Here is a 25,838-nt window from a genome sequence, read left to right on the forward strand (position 1 = left end):
TTTTGTATCCATTCAGTGAGCCTGTGTCTTTTGGTTGGAGCATTTAATTCATTCACATTTAAGGTAATTATCGATATGTATATTCCTGCTACCATTTTCTTAAATGTTTTGGGTTAGTTTTTGTAGGTCCTTTTCTTCTCTTGTGTTTCCCACTTAGAGAAGTTCCTTTAGCATTTGTTGTAGAGCTGGTTTGGTGGTGCTGAATTCTCTTAGCTTTTGCTTTCTGTAAAGCTTTTGATTTCTCTGTTGAACCTGAATGAGATCCTTGCTGGGTAGAGTAATCTTGGTTGTAGGTTCTTCCCTTTCATCACTTTAAATATATCATGCCACTCCCTTCTGGCTTGCAGAATTTCTGCTGAGAAATCAGCTGTTAACCTTATGGGAGTTCCCTTATATGTTATTTGTTGTTTTTCCCTTGTTGCTTTTAATAATTTTTCTTTGTCTTTAATTTTTGTCAATTTGATTACTGTGTGTCTCGTTGTATTTCTCCTTGGCTTTATCCTGCCTGGGACTCTGCACTTCCTGGACTTGGGTGGCTATTTCCTTTCCCATGTTAGTGATGTTTTCAACTATCATCTCTTCATATATTTTCTCTGGTCCTTTCTCTCTCTCTTCTCCTTCTGGGACCCCTATAATGTGAATGTTGGTGCATTTAATATTGTCCCAGAGGTCTCTTAGGCTGTCTTCATTTCTTTTCATTATTTTTCCTTTTTCTGTTCTGTGGCAGTGTATTCCACCATTCTGTCTTCCAGGACACTTATCCATTCTTCTGCCTCAGTTATTCTGCTATTGATTCCTTCTAGTGTATCTTTCATTTCAGTTATTGTATTGTTCATCTCTGTTTGTTTGTTCTTTAATTCTTCTAGGTCTTTGTTAAACCTTTCTTTCATTTTCTCCATCTTTGCCTCCATTCTTTTCCCTAGGTCCTGGATCATATTCACTGTCATTATTCTGAACTATTTTTCTGGAAGGTTGTTTATCTCCACTTCGTTTAATTGTTTTTCTGGGGTTTTATCTTGTTCCTTCATCTGGTCCGTAGCCCTCTGTCTTTTCATTTTGTCTGTCTTTCTGTCAGTGTGGTTTTCTTTCCACAGGCTGCTGGATTGTAGTTCTTCTTGCTTCTGCTGTCTGCCCTCTGGTGGATGAGGCTATCTCAATAAATGACTAAATTTTTAAGATCTAGTTTCTTCATGCCATGAATGAAGATCTAGTTTCTTCATGCCATTGTAATTCAAAATTATAATGGAAAGAACGAATGCATGACAGAATTTAAGAAAATTTTGAGAAAAAGGAGAGGAGAAATTATTCTACAGATAGTAATACATATTATATATGTATTTAAATAATGAAGACTGTGAACCTATCATGGGGACAGGACCTGCCCCCCCCCAAAAAAAAAACCTTGAAGACACTTTAAATGCATGTATTTGGAAAGTCAGAGAGAAAGTAAAATTAGTGATTCCTCAGTGGGAAAAGTATAGATTATCTATGAAATTATGGTGTTCAACACCTAGCTAACTTTATCAGTCAGCAATTGTGGTTGAAAATAGCAGAAAATAATTCTGGCAAGCTTAAGCAGAGACAGATTTACAGAAATCACATTGGGCAGCTCTCACAGTCAGTGGGGAACCAAGCTCAGAAGGTGACAGCATCCAAAAGATGTGAAGAAACTAGGAATAGATCCTCCCTTGAGCAACTGGACTAGGATGGTTAGGATGCTGCCGTGCTCCTGAAGCATCTGCTAGATCGCACCGCTGCCACCATGACCAAATTCTAATGATCCCTGCATGTTTCCCTCACTCCCTTAAGACTCTGAGACCCGGGCAAGAGCATCCAAAGGCAGAGCCTAGGTCCCAGGCCTGCATCTTACCCTGGGTGTTGGGAAAGGGATATCTACCCACCTTCGGTACTGTGGTGAGAGGCAGGGCCCTGGTGCATCAAGTCAGATAGGAAGGTGTCCAAATGCTGGGGAGCCAAAAATTTCCACTAACATTTGGAATAACTAAAATTAGAACCGTCCTTTATATCATAGGCCAAAATAAATTCCACGTCTATTCAGAATGTAAATGTGAAACTTGAGACCATAAAAGTACTTAAAGAAAATACACATGAATATTTATGTAATCTTGGCTTGGGGAAGTTGCTAAGCATGGTATAAAAATCAGAAGGCCATTAAAAATGTCAGTAGCGAATATTTAACGATCCAGAAAGGGAACCATGGTCTGTTAATTTTTTAAAAATAGAATGTTATATGCCAGGATATTAACAGTGGTTTTCTCTGGATGATGAGACCGGAGATGATTTTTCATTTCTTCCCTCACGCTCTGTATTCGAGTTTGGTGGGGTTTTTTTGTTTGTTTCAAAAGCTGTTATTGCTTTTTAAATTTGGAAGATTTGCTTGCTGGATTTGTACGAACACATAGGTACCGGTGTCTCCATAAGTAAATTTTATGCTAACCACTACAAAAGTGAAAATAACTCTTTAAAGAGCAGGTAATGAGACACTTGTGTGTAGACACCCCCATCTGTATAAAAATCATGTTGAATGGCTTTTGGTATTGGCTCCATCTGGTGGCACTTCAAAAGGAGGACCTGAATAATTGCATGATGACTGTAAGAATGCCCCCCAAGATTATGATGCTTCTCTCACCTCCTCCAGTGTTTTCTGTTTTGGTTTGTTTTATTTTGTCTTGTTTTTAAGAGAACCCATCTGCTTGACTACAGAAGTACCAGTTTGTACTTAGGGTTTTGGCATCTAAAGGAAGCATCACAGATATAAGGATTCTGGAGGTGATGTTTATTGTGGCCTATATTTCATCACTTTATACTCTTGCCTACAAATAACGAGTTGCCCCACCATTTCCTGTTGTAGCAGCCTTTAGATTCTTAATATCTGGTTCCCTCTTTCCTGGGATTCCTATCTCAGTAAAGGATGCTCAACATCTGTTTGACATAAGAGACCAAGTGGGCTCTTCCTGTGTACAGGTGAGTCGCCCAAACAGAATGAAAGGCTCCTCACAGAAACCTTGATACCAAAGGATGGAGGAGAGCCCTTTATGTTCAGAAAGGCATATCGTTGACACGTTACAGAAACAGACCAAGAGATCTGGAGAAGCAAAGAAAGAAAGAGAACACAGAAATGGCCATTTGTTCCATTCTCACCACTCAATTGCTTTTCCTACTTGTAAAAGAAAAATAATCATTCTGGCTTGGAATTTCTAAATGCCTTTAGCCTTTGTGAGTCGATATGTATGATCTTCCTGGGATTTTCTAGTTGATATCGTTATGATCTAAGAGTTCTGCATAAAATTTATATATATATATATGAAAGACTTACTAATATCCTTTTTTCTATGACTGTTTCCTCAGGGAAGTCATTGAACATGTCTGTTATTTTTATTTCTCAGTCATAAATAGCATGACTCTGAACTTCTGTAAGTTTCAGAGTCTCCATGTCTCCATCCTTCACGTTAATATAGGAACCTCATTGCTCTGGACTGAAATTAAATTGGTATACAACTGTTTTTGGTATTAGTTGGCTTAGTTAAACGGTTTCACCTCAGTCATTTTGCAGGGTGGACATAAAACAGCTTGGGCGGCGTATGCATATTTTTTTGAGCTCCATATTTCATGTAGTTTGCTCATGTTGAAATTTTCTGCTATTTTTCTCTTATGTATTTTAATGATTTGGAGCCAGTAGCAGCTAGATGGAACGAAAAATATGTTCCTTTTTTTTCTGATAGAAGCTAAGAAGAGTTGTTCATACCCTGATTTCCTTGGTGTTGAAGAATGAAGTTCTGTTCACTGTTTGTGGAATCTGGTGATGCTCTGGTGAACAGCGTCGGTACCACAGTGGTTAGGGATGGGGAAGTGGCAGGAGCTGCATCAAGGCGCGTCCCTGCCCACCAGCACCCTCCCCTGGTGGATGAGGAGATGTGGGTGCAATGAGGAGAGGAGCACACACGGCAGGAGGGCTGAGGGCTCTGGGATCCCAGCTCCCTCCTGCCCAGCAACCCTCAGTCGCACGTGGTACAGTCTGACTCACACTGGTCCTTTTCTTGTCTCTTTCCAGGAGCAGCCTACTGCCAGTTCATGGACATGCTCTTTCCTGGCTGCATTAGTTTGAAGAAAGTAAAATTTCAAGCGAAGTTGGAACATGAGTACATTCACAATTTTAAGCTTCTGCAAGCATCGTTTAAGCGAATGAATGTTGATAAGGTAGGAGACACACTTGTACCTCCATAAAATGCATTGTCTTTGCTTAAAATGGTTTTTATGCAGAGATGCAAAAATCCAAAAATGTGTCAATGGGATATATCTTGACATCACTACAGTAGGTTGGGTCCTGTACTGAGCATAAAGCACCAACCCTCACTTCCCATATTTGCATGAGGTTTTTATTTGAGGAGATTTCTAAACTTGTAGCCATTAGACTAAAAACGCTAACAGAAATTATGAATGCTGAAATGTTGTTATTCTGTATTAGCATTGCAGATGAGAAATTTTTATGTTTGCCAGATGCCACTGTGGTTCTTTGTGTGTTTTGTTTCTTTAAAGAAATAGAATAGTACGGTAGAAATGGCACGGGTTTGAATCCCAGCACCATGACTTGAGCAAGTTATTTAAATTATTTGAGTCTGAGTTTACCCATCTGTAAAATGGGACTAAAACCCCCTTCCCTGTGGTTATGAAATTAAAGCGAGGACTGCATGTTAAAGTGTCCAATATATACACTCAGATTCTCACTCAATGTCCGTAAAATATTCTTTCACCCACTTTGAACTTCATAATTTTATTCTAGAGTGATACAAATGAAGTTAGACTAGAGTCCTTTTTCCCCCATAGAGGACTATTGCTGAAGCCCCTTCAGGCTCTGCATGTTTCCTGCTATTCAAATACATATTACATTCATAGTCTTTATTTAGGATATAGCTCTTGGAGAGAACAGGTTGGAAAGAAATGAATTTTGAATAAGGGAAAAGAGAAAAAACAGCAGGGGAGAAATAGAAAGTTTTCTTTTCATAGATAGTAGCAATAAATAGGCTATGGAAATAAAAATTTAAATTTTGGGGCTTCCCTGGTGGCGCAGTGGTTGAGAGTCTGCCTGCCGATGCAAGGGTTCGTGCCCCGGTCCGGGAAGATCCCACGTGCCGCGGAACAGCTGGGCCCGTGAGCCATGGCCACTGAGCCTGCGCGTCCGGAGCCTGTGCTCCGCAACAGGAGAGGCCACAGCAGTGAGAGGCCCGCGTACCACAAAAAAAAAAAAAAAAAAAAAAAAAAAATTTAAATTTTGGGTTATAAGAGATAGAGGTTAAAAAGGAAAGAAAAGTTTGCTGAACTGTATATATTTTTTAATTTATGCAATTAATATCTTCCTAAATCAAAGCATTCTTATCAAAATATTAAGAAAATTTTGGCTTCTCATTTTCTCACAATTTTTATTGCAAAACATATATCCTCTTTAACATTTTAATTTTTTGACTCCTTTTCAACTTGATATCCTTTGCTGTGGTTAATTTCCAATTAGCTCCGTCTGTATTTATTCAAAACCAGAGTTATATAGATTCTTCTTCCTTATTAGCATCACTTCTCTGTACACTTCTGTATCATTTTTCTATACATGCTTCTAGATCAAAAAGGAAAGAAACACCCATTCATAGGTTTATTGATGGAACTTGCTATGTAACAAAGTTGGGGACTCCATATCTCCATAGAAGTGTACACTCAAGAGAGTGGGTCAGCCATTGTTAAGAAATTTGAAGATAGGGAATTCCCTGGCAGACCAGTGGTTAGGACTCCCAGCTTTCACTGCCGAGGGCACAGGTTCAATCCTGTGTCAGGGAACTAGGATCCTGCAAGCCACGGTGTGGCCCAAAAAAAGAAAAAAAAAAAGAAATTTGAAGATAAACTTCTTGTACTGGAGGAACACTGACCTTTATGACCTTTGTTGGCCTCTCTAGCTTAATATGCTATGATTCTACCCAAAGATCCTGGTATAGAGACAGTGATCCCTGTTCATGTCTGTCATAGCCTGTGACAGCACGTGGGAAGCACGTGTACAAATATTTCCTCGCCACCTCAGATTTTGAACTTATGACCCCGGAACTTTCATTTTGATAGGAATTGCTAAGTTAAGTCAACAGAAGTTAAGTGCCTGCTTTGAATGGCTAATGCGTCATCATCATCTAAAACTGTTTATAAATGTTCACGTTTGGCAGAGAGCAAAATACAGTAGCATGTTAATTAAAGGGCCTTATGCTCCAAGAAGGCACTTTCTAAAACAACCACAATACCAGCATAAACAAAACTTACAAGTCAGAAAACATGAAAATACTTAAATAGTACAATGAAAAGACCTCGAAAGGGAATACTGATTGGCTCTTTAGGCTGCCCTTTAAAAACACTTAATTTACACCCAGTCTTGATAAGACAGTTACAAAATACAAAAAGAAACCTGTTTAAGACATGTACCCCCGTGGCACATTAACTGTGCTCCGGTGTCACCCATGAATTACTGAGCCCTGTATTGTGGTTAGTTGTTTTTATTTTATGCTTGTCTCTCTACATTGTAAAGACACTCCATGAAAGCTCATTCTGGTTCATAGGAACCGTTAGATTAGTGTGAGTTTTCATTGACTTGAGTCTTATTCATTCGTACTCTCTAATAGCTACAGTCCTTTTAAGAGCTTATTCCAACACAGCTAGACCAAGTGTTACAAAGAAATAAGGAAAACCTTTCAACCTTGAAACAGCACAACATCTCAGACCCATGTTTTGGGGGGTATATGCTTTGGCAGTAAACATTCTACGAAGAGGATCAGCCCCTCTTGACGGCTCAGGGTATTCCTTGTTTCGTATGGTTTGTTCAGATGTATTAAATATTCCAGGAGAACCAACTACGACATTTTAATTTTTCTTTAATATAATGAAAAATTTTATGAATTCTGGAGTACCACTGGCTAAGACACTGGGGGAGAGGCCAGCAGACATGAACTGCAGATGTAAGGTTATATTTAGGGAGCACTTCAGTTGTATTCAATACAAACAAGGCTGAGGGTCGTGACGCACCAGGTGATTTTATATTTCAGGTAATTCCAGTGGAAAAGCTCGTGAAAGGGCGTTTCCAGGACAACCTGGATTTTATTCAGTGGTTTAAGAAGTTCTATGATGCTAACTACGACGGCAAGGAGTATGACCCCGTAGAAGCACGGCAAGGGCAAGATGCGATTCCTCCTCCCGACCCCGGCGAACAGATCTTCAACCTGCCCAAGAAGTCTCACCATGCAAACTCCCCGACGGCAGGTACCGTAACAATGAAATCCTAGAGTCACTTTCACAGGCCCTCCTGCGCCGTACTGTGAACCGATTTACACTTTTAAACGTGGATCATCATCTATAATCCTTCAGAGGAAATTCATGAAATACCCATCCCGTCTCCTGTGTGGGCAGTGCCAATTTCTATGTGACAACATTCAGCAAGACCTCACTTAGCCAACTTCATCCCAAAGTGAAGTCACTGAGGATAAATACCTAGCACTTTAAAAAATGTTTTAACTATTTTGGAGAAAAATCTTTCTAAAATACATTACAAACATTCTTGCCTAGAAAACAGACTTTACCAAGCAGAATGTGTTCTTGTCCAATGAGGGTCATTATTATAAACATCAGCTGTGATACTGCAGAGTTGATGAAATCCTCAGAAACCATGTGTTTCCATCCTGAGCACCAGTGTTCACACTTGTTAAGTCAACAGCCTTAATTCTGTAAGAATGCAAATTCCTTATTTATGCCCAACTTCCAATGAGAATTATTAGAAATGATTATAACAAGACTAATACTAAACTGTGTGGACAAGTGTCTGGAACTCAAGGAAGTGTCGGCTAGAGGTAAACATTGGTGAGTCTTCCATATCCAGGTAACTGAAGCTGGAAGTGAGTCCCCAGTGAGAAGGGTAGAGTCCCTGAGGAACTCGAACATTTAATGTTTGGGTAGAAAAGGAAGGGCTTACATAGGAGCAGGGAAGACACCAGAAAGATTGAAAGAAATGAAGGAATGACGTGTCAGGGAAATAGAAGGAAGGGAGCAGAACGGTCACCAGTGTCTAAATCTGCTGAGGAGTCAAATACAATGAGGACTGGAAGGATCCTTTGGGGTCACTCAGTGGAATGATGGGTCCAGGAGGGGGCTGAGGAATTGGAGAAAGGAAACTGAGACAGCATAAAAATCCAGCTTCAAAGCCATAGAATAAATAAGCTTAAACAAAATAAACGAAGCACAGGTCTTTGGGAATACATACATTTAAGGGGCAAGAGGAAAAAGAGGAAGCTGAGAAAAGGAGGAACATCGGGGAGAAACCAGCTCAACATCAGAGAACAAACAGTAGGACATTTTTAGAAAGAGGGATCACCAACAGCGCTGAGTATTAATTGTTGGAGAGATCAGATAGGATGAAGCCTGAAAATAGGCCAAAGAAAGAAATCTGGCTCCTGGGAGGTGATTAAGAGTTCTTTAGAGAATTGGTCTGTAGAAATGCTGAATCCATACACCTAGATTGCAGCGGCTTATTGACAAGGGCATGACACACAAACGGGAAAGTGATGTGAGAGGAGATTCCACCTTCACCAAATCAGGAGAATAAGTGGAGGAAATAAAAACATTTTGTTGGTGTCAGGGAAAAAGCTGACAGTTGCTTTAGGAAGTAAGACTGGGGAGAGAATGGTCTTGTCCTCGATTGGATTCTGTTTGCTTTTAGGACACGGTGCAAGGAGCAGGTTTGTAAGATGGGAGAAAAGTCCGTGAGAAGGAATAATAGGAAAAAGGAGGGGAAACTGGTGGAACAATGACCCTGAGGCTGGAGGGAAAAACTGGGGTCAAGGGCATCGAAAGAGGTTTGGCGAGGAAAGGGGATGTTTACCTTTTTCAGAACAGAAGTGCTGGGAAGAGTTTGGGTAAAAATGAAGCCACAGGGAGTTTGGGGAACAAAAGTTTATTGCAGTTCAAACAGGCCTTCAGCTTTTGTCAGAAAGTGTCATTATTCTAGGACCAGGATAGAGAAGGGGAGTGGTGTGCCTCCTTCAGAGCTGGGGAGACGCAGGCGGATGGAGTTGGGGGACAGGAAGGTACGAAAGCCAAGAGCAGCTGGCAGCTCTCACCGCAAAAGCTCTTTTTCTGCGGCTGCTAATGATGTACAGATTCATCTTGAAACTCAGCTGCTACGTTTTCAAGTTTTCAGCAGTGGAACCGGACAGGCCTCAGAACATTTTTCTTCTACAGTCATAACGTGTCCTTAAATTGGCACCAACCATTCTAACCCCACCCCGCCCCCAAACAGAACTGTCATTATGCTGCCTTGGCCTCATTTTCAAGGAATTCCCTCATCTGTCTTTCACAAAAGCCACAGAGAAACTTGTGCCATTTTGATAGAAAGAATGTCCATGAACCTGGAAAAGAAATACGTTGTTTCCAGAGCTTAACTCCTCTGGTGACAAAGCTCAGGAAACACATTAAAGTCAGCAGATCGTAAATTTGGTTTTTAATGTTCTGGAAGACAGTATTGCCAAGGCTTGTGTTCCTGATACCTCGACCATGTTTACCTCATTGGTCTTAATCAAGGAGGAAGGATATTTCCAGAAGTCAAACCAGTCATACGGTTTTTTATGAGACATGTTCTGACTCTTGGACATGGTGGGGTAGTAAAACTATACTGAAAAAATTATAGCAAGGTATACATCACATGTAGAACATTGTTTTAAAAGCTATAATAGGAGAAAGGCTCCTATAAATACAATGAGACCTCATTTTTTTCTAGAGGTCATGTATCCAACTCTTGGGAAAAGAGCCAAGAAAGTGTAAGCCAAAACGTCTTCTAAAAGTCAGAATAGGTGTTGTAAAATCTGTGCTATAAAATTCATACACTTTACTCTTTCCACAAGGGAGAGTTCCTAGAATACTTACCCAGAGTCTATTTGCTCTTTCTTTTATATATATTTCTTTCTTTTTAAAATTGACATCTAATTGACACACCACATTATATTAGTTTCAGGTGTACAACGTAGTGATTTGGCATTTGTACACATTGCAAAATGATCACCACAGTGATTCCAGTTACCATCTGTACCATACAAAGTCAATACGATATTATTGACTATATTCCCCATGCTGTACTTTACACCCGCATGACTTATTTAGTTTATAACTGGAAACTTGTACTTCTCGACCCCCCTTTATTTGCTCTTTCTTGACTTGGATATAATTATAACAAACATGGGGATATGGTTTCTCAGCGTGTATCTTATTAGGGCAAGGAGTATACTGATAGCACTACAAAGTGTGAACATCAGTAAAAGAAGAGCCAAAAAATCTTAATGAAACCTTATAAATAGTCCAGCAGCCTGAGATCTCTACTGCTGAATGAAAGAGCTCCGTGTCTCTCAGTAGCCCTCAGGATGTGTATGACACCAGCATGTACTAATCGATACACTCAGAGTTCCCTTCTAATTCTTAAGATTTAAATTTTCTATTTATAATCATCTCTCCCATGAACTATTTTACAGTCTCTAAACTAGCCTGTCTGCCTCTGGTCTGAAACCATTCGAGACCATCCTCGTCGTACATAAGTCTGATTGTGTCCATCCAAAATTTAAGACAAATTAAAGTGCTTGATGAGGTGAGGGTCAGCTGTCTGGGAATTCACATATCTCTGCCAGTCTGATGCCAGGTCAGTAGCATTCAGCAGTAATTTCTGTGCCCATCTCTAGGCCTTGGCCGTTAATCGTCCGTATTAGTGGAAACAAGCAACGTCTGGTGTAATCGGAAACAGGAGATGGGCTTTAATTATTTTTTCATTTTGGCTTTGGGATATTTGGTTCATTTTGCAGTGGCTTTATCTCTCTCCAAATATATCCTTAAACTAATATATTAAAAGTAATTTGCATGTCCTGACTATAAAACGTGCTAGATTTTTCTGCCATCTCAGTATAGACACCAGTATTCCGTGGATTCAGAGAAACCATAAAACCCGTTGGTGTCTGTGTATATTTGGGTGACTTACCTGGGCCATAACAAGCTTCAGCATGAGCAGAGGCTGTCGCCAAGGGTGGATGGCTGCCTGGCAAGTCTTATTCCATCTACATCCTGAGGAATTGCATCTTGAATTGCTTTTGATCTCCCAACAAGGAGCATATGTTAAAATACACATTTTTATAATGACAGATATCTATTAAGTGCATATGTCATCGTGAGTCATGATGTTTATAAATTTATTGCTATGAGCCATATCTGCAACTCGAGATAGCTGTCAGCGGGATCAGTTTTTATGTGTGAGCACTTAACTAAACTTAAAACGAAATTTGAGGTTGCGGTTCCTATAGCAACCACAGCTTAGACATGTTGCAAATCCACATATATTAATGCATTGAAATCAAACTCCCATATACAAATATAGTGTGATGGATTTAGAGTTGCTATGGAAATTGATTCTGAGCTTTCTCTTTTCCTTAGGGACTTTCCTTTAGGCATTGCAGCCGCAAAATAAGATTAGTAGAAATACTAGAAAAATGATTTCAAAAAGGAAGCAACCTAAGAAGTAGAATTGAATAGAATAAAGCATTTGAATGATCATAATTAAATTCCTACATGGAGATTTAAATAAATCCTAACAGCGACTTTCAAAAACTGTATTGAGTATTTGAATACTCTCACTCTTAATTATCTTTAATTTTGGGTTCTCTAAGGCTGTTCATACAACCTTAACAAAGTGATTATGTTTATTGATTTTATTTGTTTACCAGTGTTTGCATATTCTTTGAGTACCTGTAATCTAAGTGAGCATCGCCTGTCACCTTTGCGGAAAGAAGAGTTGCTTTTACTTTCCCCAAAAGTTTGGGGTTTTTTTTTCTGGAGAAGCAATGCAATGTAGCAGTTTACAGTGGGTTTTTTTTATCCTTGTTCTGATCTTGATTTTCTGGCCCAGAATGTGGTCTCCCTTGGTCAGTGTCACTCGAAAAGAATATGCATTCTGCAGCTGTTGGTCGTATGGTGTTTTAGAAATATCAGTATCAAGGTAGTGGATGGTGTTATTCAGATCATCTCTGTTTTTACTGATTTGTTGTTGTTGTCTCATTCTAACAATTGCTGCAAAGAGAGTGTTAACATTTATTGTGGAATTACCGGTTTGTCCCTTTAATTCTCTCAATTTTTGTTTCCTGTATTTAGGGCTCTGTTGTTAGATGCGTAGATATTTCTGATTGTTGAGTCATGCTGATGAACTGACCTTTGTATTTTATGAGGCTTCCCTCTTTATCTTTGGTAATACTCTTTGTCTTGAAGTCTATTTTATCTAATTATTAATATAGCCACTCCAGCTTTCTTATGCTTACTGTTTGCGTGGTGTATCTTTCTGCATAATAGGTAAATTTCCACCTATCTTTGTCTTTATATTTAAAGTGTGTCTCTTATAAACAGCATGTAATTGGGTCTTGCATTTTTTATTCATTCTGATAATCTCTGGACGTTGGAGCGTACAGTCCATTGTTAATGTAATTATTGATTTGGTTGGATTTAGATCTATCATTTGTTTTCTGCTTGTCCCCTTTGTTTTTGTTTCTCCGTTTCTCTTTTCCTGTTGTCTTCTGAATTTTAAAAATATTTTTTAGCATTCCATCTTAATTTATCCATTGCCTTTTTAACGGTACCGCTTTGCATTGATTTTTTTTTCAGTGGCTGTTCTAACGATTACCGTATATATTCTTACCTTTTCACAGTGTACTTAATATTTCATGTAAAATGTGGAACCCTGGCAACCCTTCCCTCCACTGTCGTTTGTTTTGGCTGTCATATGTATTACATTATAAACCCCACGAGACAGTGTTGTAACTTTTGTTTTAAATCAACACTGTCTGATATCGTGGCTTGTGAGCACTTGAAATGTGCTTATTCTGCCTTGAAATGTGCTGCAGGTATACAATGCGTGCTGAATTTAGAAGACTTGGTATGGGAAAAATATAAAACTAGTTAATAATTTTTATATTGATTACACATAGAAATTATAATTTGCATATATTGTATACATTTTGCATATATATATTAAAATTAATCTCAAGATTTTTTTTAATGTGGCTACTAGAAAATGTTTACTTACATGGTTCCCATTATATTTCTGTTAGGCAATGCTTCTTTAAATAGTCATGAATTTTAAAGATATTAAGTGAAAAAACTTATTTATTTTTCATATTTTTACCATTTCCAGTGTTCTTCTTTCATTCCTGAACGTCTGAGTTCCCTACTAATTTAATTTCTCTTGAGACTGAATAACTTTCTTCAGCATTTCTTGTAGAGCAGGTGCAATGGCAACAAATTCTTTTAGTTTTCCTTTTTCTATGAATGTCTTTATTTCACCTTCATTCTTTTGTTTTTTAAACTTCTGTGCATCAAAGTACACTTTTAAAAAAATTTTAATTAATTATTTATTTATGGCTGCGTTGGGTCTTCATTGCTGTGTGCGGGCTTTCTCTAGTTGCGGTGAGCGGGGGCTACTCTTCGTTGCGATGCACGGGCCTCTCATTGCGGTGGCTTCTCTTGTTGCAGAGCGCGGGCTTCAGTAGTTCTGGCTCGCAGGCTCTAGAGCGTAGGCTCAGCAGTTGTGAGGCACAGCCTTAGTTGCTCCACGGCATGTGGGAGCTTCCTGGACCAGGGCTTGAACCTGTGTCACCTGCATTGGCAGATGGATTCTTAACCACTGTGCCACCAGGGAAGCCCTCACCTTCATTTTTTTTTTTTTTTTTTTTTGTGGTACGCGGGCCTCTCACTGTTGCGGCCTCTCCTGTTGCGGAGCACAGGCTCCGGACGAGCAGTCTCAGCGGCCATGGCTCACGGGCGCAGCCGCTCCGCGGCACGTGGGATCTTCCCGGACCGGGGCACGAACCCGTGTCCCCTGCATCGGCAGGCGGACTCTCAACCACTGCTCCACCAGGGAAGCCCCTCACCTTCATTCTTAAAGAAAATTTTCCTAGGTAAAGAATTCAGACTGATCTTTTATTCCTCCCTCCCTCCTGTTAAAGATATCTTTCCACTATCTGTGACCTCTAAAGATAAGAAATGCATACTCATTCTAATCACCTTCCCCTATAATGATAAGTTGTTTTTCTCTGGATGCAGTCAAGACTCTTTATCTGTGGGTTTCAGTAGTGTGGCTATGATGTTCTCTTTGAACTTATCTTGTTTTGGAGTTCATTAGACTTCTTAAATCTATAAGTTTATGTCTTTTACCACATTTGGGAGATTTTCAGCCATTATTTTGTCAAATTTTTTTCAGCTCCATTCTCTCTATCCTATTTTTCTGGGACTTCATTTTTCCATATGTTAGAGCTTTTGAAATTATCCCTCAGGTCCCTGAGGCTCATTTTTTTCCAGTATTCTCTCTGTTCTTTAGATGGTTTCTATTAATGTATCTTCAAGTTAGCCCTCTTCTTCCTCTGTCATCTACATTCTACTACTGAGCATTTTTAAAATTTCAACATTGTTTTTTCAGTTTTAATTTTTTTTCTTTCTCTCTTGAGATTGCCTATCTTTCATTTATTATGAGCATACTTTACCTGACTGGGAATGGTTATGATAGCTGCTTTAAAGTTCTTGTCTGCTAATTCCACCATTTCCTGACTCTTCATATGTTGTGTAATTTTGGATTGTGTCCTAGACATTGTGATGTTATATTATGGAGACTCTGGATTTTGTTATATTGCTCTGCAGAGTGTTGATGTTTCTGATGTAACAGGTATTAACTCAGAGTCCAAGTAAAAAGTACTCAAAAAGTTATATTTCACTCAAGGGCTCTAACCTTGGCCTCAAGCCTGTACCATTATACAAGACCTTTTTCCTTATTTATTGCCAGGATGCAAATCTTCATTTACCTTTTGAGAAACTCCACCCTTTAACCATAAATGTTAGTGTCACCCCAAAGGTATCATTTACTCTAAGAAATGAATATTTCCCATGTCTTCTCTTTAGACTTAAGCAGTCCATAATGGCATTTACTTTCCAGAACTCTGTTAGGATAGGCACAGGCAGTGCCACCTTTCTGGTCCCTTCATGATCTCTCCATCAAAGAGAAGTCAGGCCTATTTATTCTTACAACTTCCCAGTGTATATCTGCCTGGTACTGCTGTCTCACAGTCCCCAGTCACCTAACCACATACTGTACTATCCCTATACCTACTTACTTCAAGGATCCAATGTTAGTTTTAAAAGATCATGCAATATCAACTCATAACAAGGAAGAAATGCATTTTTCTTACCAGTCCCGTAATTAACAAGACTCCTTTTCAAATAGGTGTTAGCACTTCTCCTTATTATCTGAACAATGTATCTTTCACTCAGTCCCTGCCCTATATCAGCATTGCATGTCCTTGGCCTGTTCATGTTGAGAAACCATTCCATTGCTAAGCTGCATACCAGTTAATGGCTACACCCTTAGCTACAAGTAGGCCTGGAGAAAATGGGAAAAAATTATGATGGTCCAATTAATTAAATTCTTAGATGACATTCCCTACTCCCTAGAAGGAGAAGAGGGGTATTGGTGGTTTTGTTCCTCCAGTTACACAACTATCGTATGTGAAATATATAAGATAGGTGTTGGGATACTTTTCTCCTCGAAGAATAATTAAAACGGCATTTCCGTATCTATAACACTGATAAAACCACAGCATCACATATGAGCAGTGCTCTGCCTTGCCAGGAGACTGAGTATCTATGAGTTTGGAATATTGGGCACAGAGAGGAGCAAAGAGTCATGAAGAATTCAGGAGCTTCAGATAGGAATCTTCTGGCAGTGCCTGTGTAAGAGGCCAAGGGCTTCTTCCAAGGAAGAGCCCTGCATTTTTCATTTCCATCACAATGTGTTTGCTTAAGGAAACAGCACCTTTGACAGACAATTTACTGATTCAGTTTATAATTTTTAATTGTTTTGGCTTTGGGGGATCAAAATATGTCACAGTTTTGTTTTTTTTCAAAACCGGAATTTTTTCAAGCTTGGAGATCAAAACCTACAAAATGGTGTGGTGTTATTGTTGTGTAACTCTCAAAATCTAAATCTAATATGAATAGAATTTTTAATGGAAGTTAGGGAAAAGGAAAACATTTAAAATGTAGAGGGAGTCATCAAATATAGAGGGAGTAAGTACTGAATACATACTAAATGCCAGCTATTGTTCTAAACACTTAACCTGTGTTAGCTCAGTTTAGCTTCACAGCAATCCTAAATGGTAGAGAGTTCCCATTACACCCCTATTTTAAAGTTGAGGAAACTGAGGCACAGAGAGGTTCAGCAACTTGTCAGGGTCACACACTGGAAATAGGGAACCCTGTGATTCCAGAGCCCGATGCTCTTTAACCATTATATTATTATATTGCCTCTCTCAAATATCATGGATATGGTCTTATGTTATGTTCTTATCTGCTCCCCACACTATACTGAACTGCGTAAATTTTCACAAACGAAATTCAAATTGCATACTGAATGGAGGAAATAAAAGGCCCTCCAGTGTTGTAAAGCAGGGGTCCCCAACCCCCAGGCCACAGACTGGTAGCAGTTCGTGGCCTGTTAGGAACCGGGCCGCACAGCAGGAGGTGAGCGGCAGGGGAGCGGCAGGCAGGCGAAGCTTCATCTGTATTTACAGCCGCTCCCCATCGCTCCCCAGTGTCACATTACTGCTGAACCATACCCTCCTCCCCAAGTCCGTGGAAAAATTGTCTTTCACGGAACCGGTCCCTGGTGCCAAAAAAGTTGGCGACCGCTATTGTAAAGGTTTGAAACAGAGCACATGCTGTTCTATTCAAACGGCATTTATTTTTTTAAAGAGCAATAATTTTTATTTATTTTTTATTTTTTTAAGGGTTTTTTAAAAATAAATTTATTTATTTTTTGGCTGCGTTGGGTCTTTGTTGCTGCACATGGGCTTTCTCTAGTTGCGGTGAGCGGGGACTACTCTTCGTTGTGGTTCATGGGCTTCTCATTGCGGTGGCTTCTCTTGTTGAGGAGCATGGGCTGTAGGCACACCGGCTTCAGTAGTTGTAGCTCGCAGGCTCTAGAGCGCAGGCTCAGTAGTTGTGGCGCACGGGCTTAGTTGCTCTGTGGCATGTGGGATCTTCCCGGACCAGGGATCAAACCCATGTCCCCTGCATTGACAGGCAGATTCTTAACCACTGCGCCACCAGGGAAGTCCCAAGAGCAATAATTTTTAAATGTTCGAAAACATTCCCGTCATCCTTGCAATAGGCTCTTGGGTGAGAGTCACTATATTTGATGTATGTTTGTAAATGCAGGAAACGTTAAGCCACTTGTTCCAGGCCTCTTATCAGCCCCGAAGTAGAAATGTGTATAAGGCCCAGAAAACTGAGCCCTAGGTTAGTGGGATTACTTATCTCTGATTTCTTAATCTTTCAATTCAGATAATTCTCTGAGTTAATGGTCTGGGTGATTACAAAGTGAAGAGTAAGTGCTTCAGACAAAACTGGCCCGAATTTCAGCATGTCATACTCTGTGCCCTCACAGCGGACTTTGCAGAAGAGGGTAAGGGCCTCCATTGTTGCCCCAGCTGCACCTGGGAAGCAAGCCATCCTAGCCCTTTTTTAAACAATGCTGGGTCCTTTCATAACCAGCACTGGGTCATTCTTATATAGCTGCTCCCTCTACATGCCGAAATATTAATCAGTCCTGCAACTCAACCGCACGTGTTCCTGTGACGGATCGTTCCTTTTCTCTCCATAGATATAATAACTTGGCATTTAGCTTCTCAGCCTCACCATAAAACTTGTCAAACCTCAAAACGCCATGACTTACCATTTATTTCAGTTTCCATGAGCAGAACATCACAGATCACCAGTGAGCCTATTTTTCTTTATCATTGGTGCCTTTTTTTGTCCCTTGGTATGTTGGGCAGGAATAGAAAAGAGTTTTGACCTGAAGAATTTTCTATACTCCCTTTGAATTGGGTTCCGTATGAGGGGAGTCACATCCCATCCCCTTTCCCATATTCTGTTGGTTAGAAGCAAGCCACAGGTCCCCCCCACATTCCAGGGGAGAGGACTGCACAAAGGTGGGAATAGCAGGAATAGCAGGAGGTGAAGATGTAGCAGTCACCTTAAGTTCTATAGTCACAGAAGTTTACAGTTTACTATGGGGACTCTGGGGAGTCACTGAAAGGTTTTTTTGTTTGTTTGTTTGTTTTGCGGTGCGCGGGCCTCTCACTGTTGTGGCCTCTCCCGTTGCGGAGCACAGGCTCCGGACGCACAGGCTCAGCGGCCATGGCTCACGGGCCTAGCCGCTCCGCGGCATGTGGGATCTTCCCGGACCGGGGCACGAACCCGTGTCCCCTGCATCGGCAGGCGGACTCTCAACCACTGCGCCACCAGGGAAGCCCACTGAAAGGTTTTAAGTACAACAGCTAAGAAGCTGTTGCAGCCAAACATGTAGGAGTGGAGGGTGGCCTGAATAAAGGTCATGGCCATGTGGGTTATAGAGACCTTTAAGCAGGTTTAGTCAACAAAACTTGATGGTGATGGGATATGAGAGGTGAAGGACAGGGGAAGCCAAGGATAAATGATGCACAGTTTCTGGCTTGGTCAATGGTTGGGGGAAGCAGAAAACCTGGAGCGGGAGCCAGTTGGAGTAGAGTAAAGTGGATGATTCCAGTGGGGCTCAGCTCTGATTCTCACCTCCCCGAGCTCCAGCGGCTCTGTGGCCTCAGACTGTCTCTCTTTGCAAGGGAGTCCCGGTAAGGTAGTGTTAATGGAGCACAGCAGACTTCCCACCATCAGCAAAACAACCTGAAACACTTGGTCTTGCCAATGGAATCAGCAGGACTCTGAACATCGTAAAGGAACTAAATAGTTGTGTTCCTCTGAAATGGCCGTCTTAGTTTGTAAAGCTTTTTGCTTCAATGACTGATGTATGCCAGGAATGCGTGACACAGTGATGTTGTTGTCATGGTGATGCCTGTGTGTCTTTATTCTCAGCAGGCTGTCTCAGTTTGTTGGACTCTTTCAATCACCAGCTTTCCTTACTGCTGCAGCAAACAGGCAAGGGAGTGTTCCCCTCAATTATTGTTGGGATTCTGGTGCATCTTGTTTTCACGGGGGTGAGGGAACCTCACCGTTTCTAGAGAAGAAGTGCTCTGAGAACAATTTAAAAACAAGAATTTGAACTAAGATAGTAATTGTTTGGCACCTAATGCATTTCAAAGCACACTTAATTCTCTACCAGGGTGTGAGAGGTGTGAAAAGTCAGCTTATCGAAAGAAATATATACCACGTTCAAGTAACTTCTTACACATCAGAATTTTTAATATTTGAGCTAATTTTAAGATGAGGAGTTCTTTCCTGCATTTTTTTTTTCCCTCTGAAAAATTCTCCAAAACCAGAGTGACTCAAGCAGAGCCTGGAAAATATTGGAGAATCACATGATGGCTAAAAATAAGCACATCATCTCCAGCAGGGACAGTAACCAGGGCAGAAGTAACTCAGTTCTTGAATGCTCACACTGGCTGGACATGCTCGGCAGAGTCAGGCCCACTCGCCCATCTCAGTGGCCACCGGTCAGGGAAGCCTCCGGCACTGGGGCTCTGGGCCCTGGCTGTCGGTGTTGCTCCCCGGCATACTTTTGCAGGGCAGAGCCGGTCAGCACACTGTGTGATGACCCTGAGCTGGGAGTAGGCTGGGAGGGACACCGGCTGACTCATAGCTCTTGTCACCGCCTCGTCCTCCTTCAGCCGTCCCCTCGGAACCAAGAGCGGATGCTGTTGGTCCCAGAATGTTGCTGTTGATGTTGCACAACTTAAGTTGTGATAAATGCCTGGATATTTGGTGCCTGTTCTATAGGGTATATCGTAGGGTTTTCTAAACTGTAGCGTTGTAAATGCTTTCCCAAAACCAGAACTCATCTTGAGCACTCAACTGCTCATCCCCGGGGGTATGACTGCAGTAGCCTCCCAGCTGGCAGAGGGGGGCCTCCTAAAACCCAAGTCAGATCATGTCACTCTGCTCAGGACCCTGCCATGGCTGCCCTTTTCCATCATAATGAAAGCCGGCCTCCAGCAGTAGTCCGTGAGGTCCTTGGTGACCTGCACTCTCCTCCCGCGGCACCCGTGCTCCCTCTGCTACAGCATCCAGACTGGCTGCGGAGCAGGCGAGGCCACGCCTTGGCACTGGCGCTGGGCCTTTCCTCTGCCTGGAATATTCTGCTCCTGGCTGTCCGGAAGGCCAGCTTCACCTCTCTCAGGTCTTCGCTCAGATCTCACTTTCCCAACGAGGCCTTGAAGAAGTCAAGGTGACTCCTGCAAATGGCATGTCCCCTGCAGGGATCCTGGAAGTTGCAACTATGGAGCTGTTACAACACACGTCGTCTTCTGTGAGAAGGGAGGCTGTGAGCTGGGGTGAGCCCCACGCACATCCGGTGTGGATCTCGCCTCCTTGCATCCCTGCTGGGCTGCTGCACGACTGCCACCAAGGAGACTTGGGCATTTTGACCCCTGTCCTTCTGGGTGGACTCAGGGTCTGGGGGGACCCTTCTGAGTGAGGGTTTGAGACTGGAGGGGATCATGATGGGTGCTCAGGCCTTCCCTGAAGTTCCTGTTTAAAACCGTCACTCACCCAGCCCTACCCAGCACTCCTTACCCCTGCCCTGCTCTGCCTCTCTCCATGGCATTTACTTTCTAGTTTATTATGTCACTTATTAATTTATTATTGTTATCGTTTATTATTTCCCTGTTAGAATGTAAATTCCACAAGGCCCAGCGTCTTTTGTGTTTCATTCAGTGTTCTATCCCAAGTGCCTGTAGCTTGCCAGGTACACAGTAGGGGTGCAGTAAATACTTGCGGCAGGAATGAGTGAATTGGGGAGATTTCAGAAGGCGCACAGAGACTTGGGTGACAGTCCACCAGTCCTCAAGACAGAGAGTGCGGAATGGGGGAACCGAAGCCTGGGAGCCCACTGGTGGGTTATGGGTTAACCAGTTTTTATAAAGATTTTCTTTATAAAGAATTTCTTTAAATAAAATGAGTCTCATTTCCTTATTATTTCAGCAGTTTAGTTTTTATTTTGCTAGTGTCTAGAAATGGGAAACCCGTGTGCTTTCTCGTCATTAGTTGAATCAGGCCTCGTTTGCTGAGTAATAATGATCGGGTACACTTACTGTGTGCCAGGCTCTTGTGTAGGAACTTTCCATGTATTAACTCAGGTACTCTTCCCAGCTCTGGGAAGGAGGCACTGCTACTGACTCTGTAGAACATAAAGAAATCCGGGTGGCAGCAAAAGTCACGCCACCAAGCAAGCAGCAGAGCCAGGATTACTACGAAGGCTGCAGGCTGCAGGGCGCCCCCGCTCTTAACCACTGCCTCCCTCGGGGAAGATGAAGGACACCCAGTTCATACCAGGTCTTCATTCCCACAGGATTGATGTGGTTCAGTCTCGGCTGTGTAGAGCCCCTCCCCAAGCTGCTTAGAAGTGGAGCTGCCCACTTTTATAAGCTGACACCAAAGTGGCAAAAAGGAAGAGCCCAATTTTGCCAGTGGCTGCTCTGGTGGGACAGAAGCCATAAGGGCTCTGAACTACTAATTTGAGAGTAAAAGAGCCACCCTCTTAATGACCTCATGAATCAGGGCATCCCAGAACCCCTGTTAAAGTTCCATTTGGACACAACACTGGCCTCTGAGGTGGGTTTTGTTTTTTTTTGGGTTTTTTTGCGGTACGCGGACCTCTCACTCTTGTGGCCTCTCCCGATGCAGAGCACAGGCTCCGGACGCGCAGGCTCAGCGGCCATGGCTCACAGGCCCAGCCGCTCTGCGGCATGTGGGATCTTCCCGGACCGGGGCACGAACCCATGTCTCCTGCATCGGCAGACGGACTCTCAACCACTGTGCCACCAGGGAAGCCCTGAGGTGGGGTTTTTTTTGTTGTTGTTGTTGTTTTTGCTCTCAGGGCAGAGCAGACTACAGAACCTACAAAGTGAAGGTATGGAGGCATTTTCGAAGGAAAGTGTGAGATCTTGAATTTGCAATGGTCAGGGTTGTGTGGGAGCTGTTAGTCATTCCGCAGTGTGACAGCTCTGGTGTCAGTTTAGTCACTTAGGAAACCCTCTTCCTGTGGGAATTGTCTCTTTTCATCAGTCCAACCCCATACCCTCTCCCCCAGCAGTGGCCTTATTTACTTATTTATTTTAACCTGGTTCATATCTCAGTTAAACTATAAAACCTGTTTGCCAAGGTAAAGGGGATAAGGAAATGATGTCAGGTCCATCCACAAATGATTAATCAGTGTAGGTACAAGGTATCTTCTGTCATGTTTCAGTTCTGTGGGGTTTAGGTTTGTTTTTATTGATATATAATTGACATATAACCTTATATCAGTTTCACAGTTTGCAAGGCAGAAATAGAGACACAGATGTAGAGAACAAACGTATGGACACCAAGGGGGGAAAGCAGGGTAGGGGGTGGTGGTGGGATGAATTGGGAGATTGGGATTGACATATATACACTAATATGTATAAAGTAGATAACTAATAAGAACCTGCTGTATAAAAAATAAATTAAATTTAAAAAAACAAAAAAATTATTAGTTTCAGGTGTACAACAATGATTCAATGTTTATATATATTACAAAATGATCATCACAACAAATCTAGTTAACAACCATCACTACACAGAGTTACAAGTTATTTTCCTCTTGTGATGAGAACTTTTAAGCTCTGTTCTCTTAGCAACTTTCAAATATGCAATACAGTATTATTAACTGTATTATTACTGTAACTGTGTAATGCCATGCTGTACATTACATCCCAGGACTTATTTATTTTATAACTGGAAGCTTTACCTTTTGATCCCCTTCACCCATTTCATCCCTCCCACTCCCCGCCATGGGCTTTTTAATTCAGTGGCGGGGGGCTGGGGGGATGCTCTCAAAGTAGAGAAGAAGCTGGGGACGACCAGAAGCGTGGTTGCTTCCTGAGTGTGTGTGTGTTCTTAATGTCTCTGTGGTTCTTGTCAACAGTATTAATGTCATATTTTTAGCTCCTCTGTTTATGATTTTGGCAGAAAGAATACGGCAGATTATGTGAGAAGAATTTCTAAATTCCATCAGAGCCCTGGCTGCGAAGGATAAAGCCAAGTATAAAAAAGGATAAAGTGCTTTTATTTGCTTCATCGTTATGAATTCATTGGGCCTCATAGGCCCAAAATGTTGGCACATTTTCCATAAACATTAAGCAAGCTACTAATTATTGACATTAGACACAGCAGTGCTCTGGCTTCACTAAGGCAGTGAATCAGGCCACTCTTTGTATTTTACAACTATGGTTTAAAATGTTTTAGCATCATATTTATACCCCAGCTCCTGAAGGCATTAATTAAGACAACTGCTCAAAGACTAGCATTGTAAATCATGTCCATATCCAATGGGTAAAGTCAGAGAATTATAGGGACTTGCAAGGAATTTATGTCTACTTTCCACCGCTTCTGAAACTCCTTTTTTATTTTGAAAGGGGAAATTAGTGGAGAGAGAGAAAAGCTTGAGGGAAAAATGATTCTTGTAAAACAGGACTACCACTAATTATATTTTCAGGACATCATTAAATGCAGCTCGACAAAAAAATTGAAATGTTTGATAGCTGCAGGAAAAAAAAATCTGTTATCTGTATTATTACTATTATTGCCAAAGTAGCTGTACTCCCTTTAAAAGCTATTATGTAAAATGTTTTTCGTTTAAGCATCATTGAGCAGAGAGGCATGGGAAGGCCCAGTAGTGAAATCACCAGTGGACTTGGAGGCATTTAGGGAAGCATGAAGGCAGCTTTTGAGAACCTCAGTGTCTAAAGCCAGGATTAGACACTATAGAGGACATTATTGGGTCACTTCACAAAAATGGAATATGAATTGACATAAAAGTATTATATCAGTGTTAAATTTACTGACATTGATAACAGTACAGTTTTCTGATAACATCCTTATCACAGCAGCCCGGGTGAGTGAAAAAAGAATATCTGTCACCCCAGAAGCTGGGTACTCCTTAGGGTATGGTGTTTTGAAAGAAGGTAGCAAGGCTTGTAAAACAAATAAACAAAAACCTAGTTTTTAACCGACTAATGAGCATGATATAATATAGGATATTGTCTATCATTATTTATTCTAATAAGTTAAACCATGGAATCATTCAACACAATGAACAGAAGGTTGCATTTTCATCTTTATACATTTTAGTATTTTAGCCTTAATCACGTGATAGCCGTGAGTGGTCAATTACGTTCATATCAAATTGCAGCCTGTGAGGATTTAAAGAGCTCAGTTTACATTCTTTTGAAAATGAGCTTTGTGTGGTTTTTAAAAACTTTTAACCTCTGAAGATACTAAGATCTCCCTCTGTCTTTCCTGGTCTTTCATTTCTTTGCGTTTATTCGTTAGAAGGTAGAAATGTACAGTTAACTTGGTGCTGACCTCTTGTATTCTCATTCATCAGACATGCATTTCCCTCGATTATCAGTTTCTTTCCAAACAACTTAATCAGAATTTCAGAACCCCTCTCATTTTAAATTTCAAATTCTAATTACTTAATTGAGCTATTAAATTTTTCAAATTTGTTTTCCATTCTTTGTCCATATTCTGGGGGCAGAAGCTTTTCTTCTGTCCCCCGTGTAGGGAGCATAGCGGGTAGAGCGTGGACCAAACCCCCTCTTCTCCACTGTCCCCTCCCCTGCCCTGCAGCAGGGGGATGCCAGGTCTGACTCTCACTGCCTTCATCTTTCTCGTCTCAGAGACCCACAGCCTGCATGCACGTGTGCCAGTTTGAAGGACCTGGGGCTCTGCACCCCAGCTGACCTTTACAGGATCCGTGAAACACAGATGCCACTTTAATGCCGAGACCCTGTGAACCACAGTAAAGTTGGACTCTGTCAGTAGCAAGGGATGTGTTTCTTCAGGAAAAAGCTGGAACTGGGACAGCGTCAGTAACTGCAGCAGCTCTGGCCTCTCTGCCGTGAGCCACCCGGCATCTCCTGTGACCCCATTTCCCTCCCAGCCAGCTTCCTCTGCGTATTTTTAGGCTTTCTTTCCCTGATAACTTGGTCTTACATGGGGCTTTGGCTTGCCGTGACCTCTTCTACTTTAACTTCATATCAAACGTTTCAGGTTTTTCCAAGCTGCATTTGATGATGTCCTGATAATATAATCAGTGATAACCTTGTTTTACAAGCAATCAGCTTCTATTCCTTCCACGCTTTTCTTTGAAAATTTACATGAGACTGGGTGAGGCAGAGTATAAGAACATGAGTGTGTCTGGTGGACCTCGCTCAGCTCCTGCAACCAGCCACGTCATAGCTGCTGACCTGCTTAGGGAGGCCTGCCCAGGCTGGGTGGGTGGGTCACTTGCTCTGCAGGGAAGCCCCTTCCCCAGAGCTATTCTCTTCAGAAGAGGCATGGGCGGAAGCATGGCAGAGACTTGGATAGGACAGCCCAGCAAAAACCATCTTGCTCCTCCCTACTCAGAGTTAACCGTTTACTGACTGAATTTACCCACATGAACTACTGTCTTGACTCCATCTATACAGGGCCTAAGTAATAATGGAAGGTGAACTTGAAACCAAGTAAGAGATCTCTTTCTGGGAGGCTGGTGGGTTTTGTTTCGTTTCCTTCAGGTGTTGCTGGCTCCGGCTGTCAGTGACTTTGAGGTTGGCATCAGCTCCTCGAGCTTCCCCTGGGATCTTTACCCTGGATAGATGCCTGTCCTAGGCGTTCTTTCATGAGTTATAAAAACTTATTATTGAGTGTCTCCTCTGGATCAGGCATTGTGCTTGGCCTTGGGA

General features: G+C 41.6%; 1 protein-coding gene across 6 annotated transcripts in view; it reads left to right on the forward strand.

Annotated features, from left to right (window-relative positions):
- The window catches only part of MAPRE2 (microtubule associated protein RP/EB family member 2), a 163,162-nt gene that overhangs the window by 118,145 nt on the left and 19,179 nt on the right, over positions 1-25,838 (forward strand). For all 6 annotated transcript variants that reach the window (XM_089895065.1, XM_089895066.1, XM_022586973.3 and 3 more), the window contains 2 exons: positions 4,073-4,218; positions 7,089-7,302. In XM_089895065.1, coding sequence (XP_089751191.1) covers positions 4,073-4,218; positions 7,089-7,302 — 360 coding nt within the window. The remainder of the gene's footprint in view (positions 1-4,072; positions 4,219-7,088; positions 7,303-25,838) is intronic.

This window comes from Delphinapterus leucas, chromosome 14 (genome assembly GCF_059928025.1).
Source record: "Delphinapterus leucas isolate spDelLeu-1000000601 "Yukka" chromosome 14, BTC_Dleu_Yukka2, whole genome shotgun sequence".
NCBI lineage: Eukaryota > Metazoa > Chordata > Mammalia > Artiodactyla > Monodontidae > Delphinapterus > Delphinapterus leucas.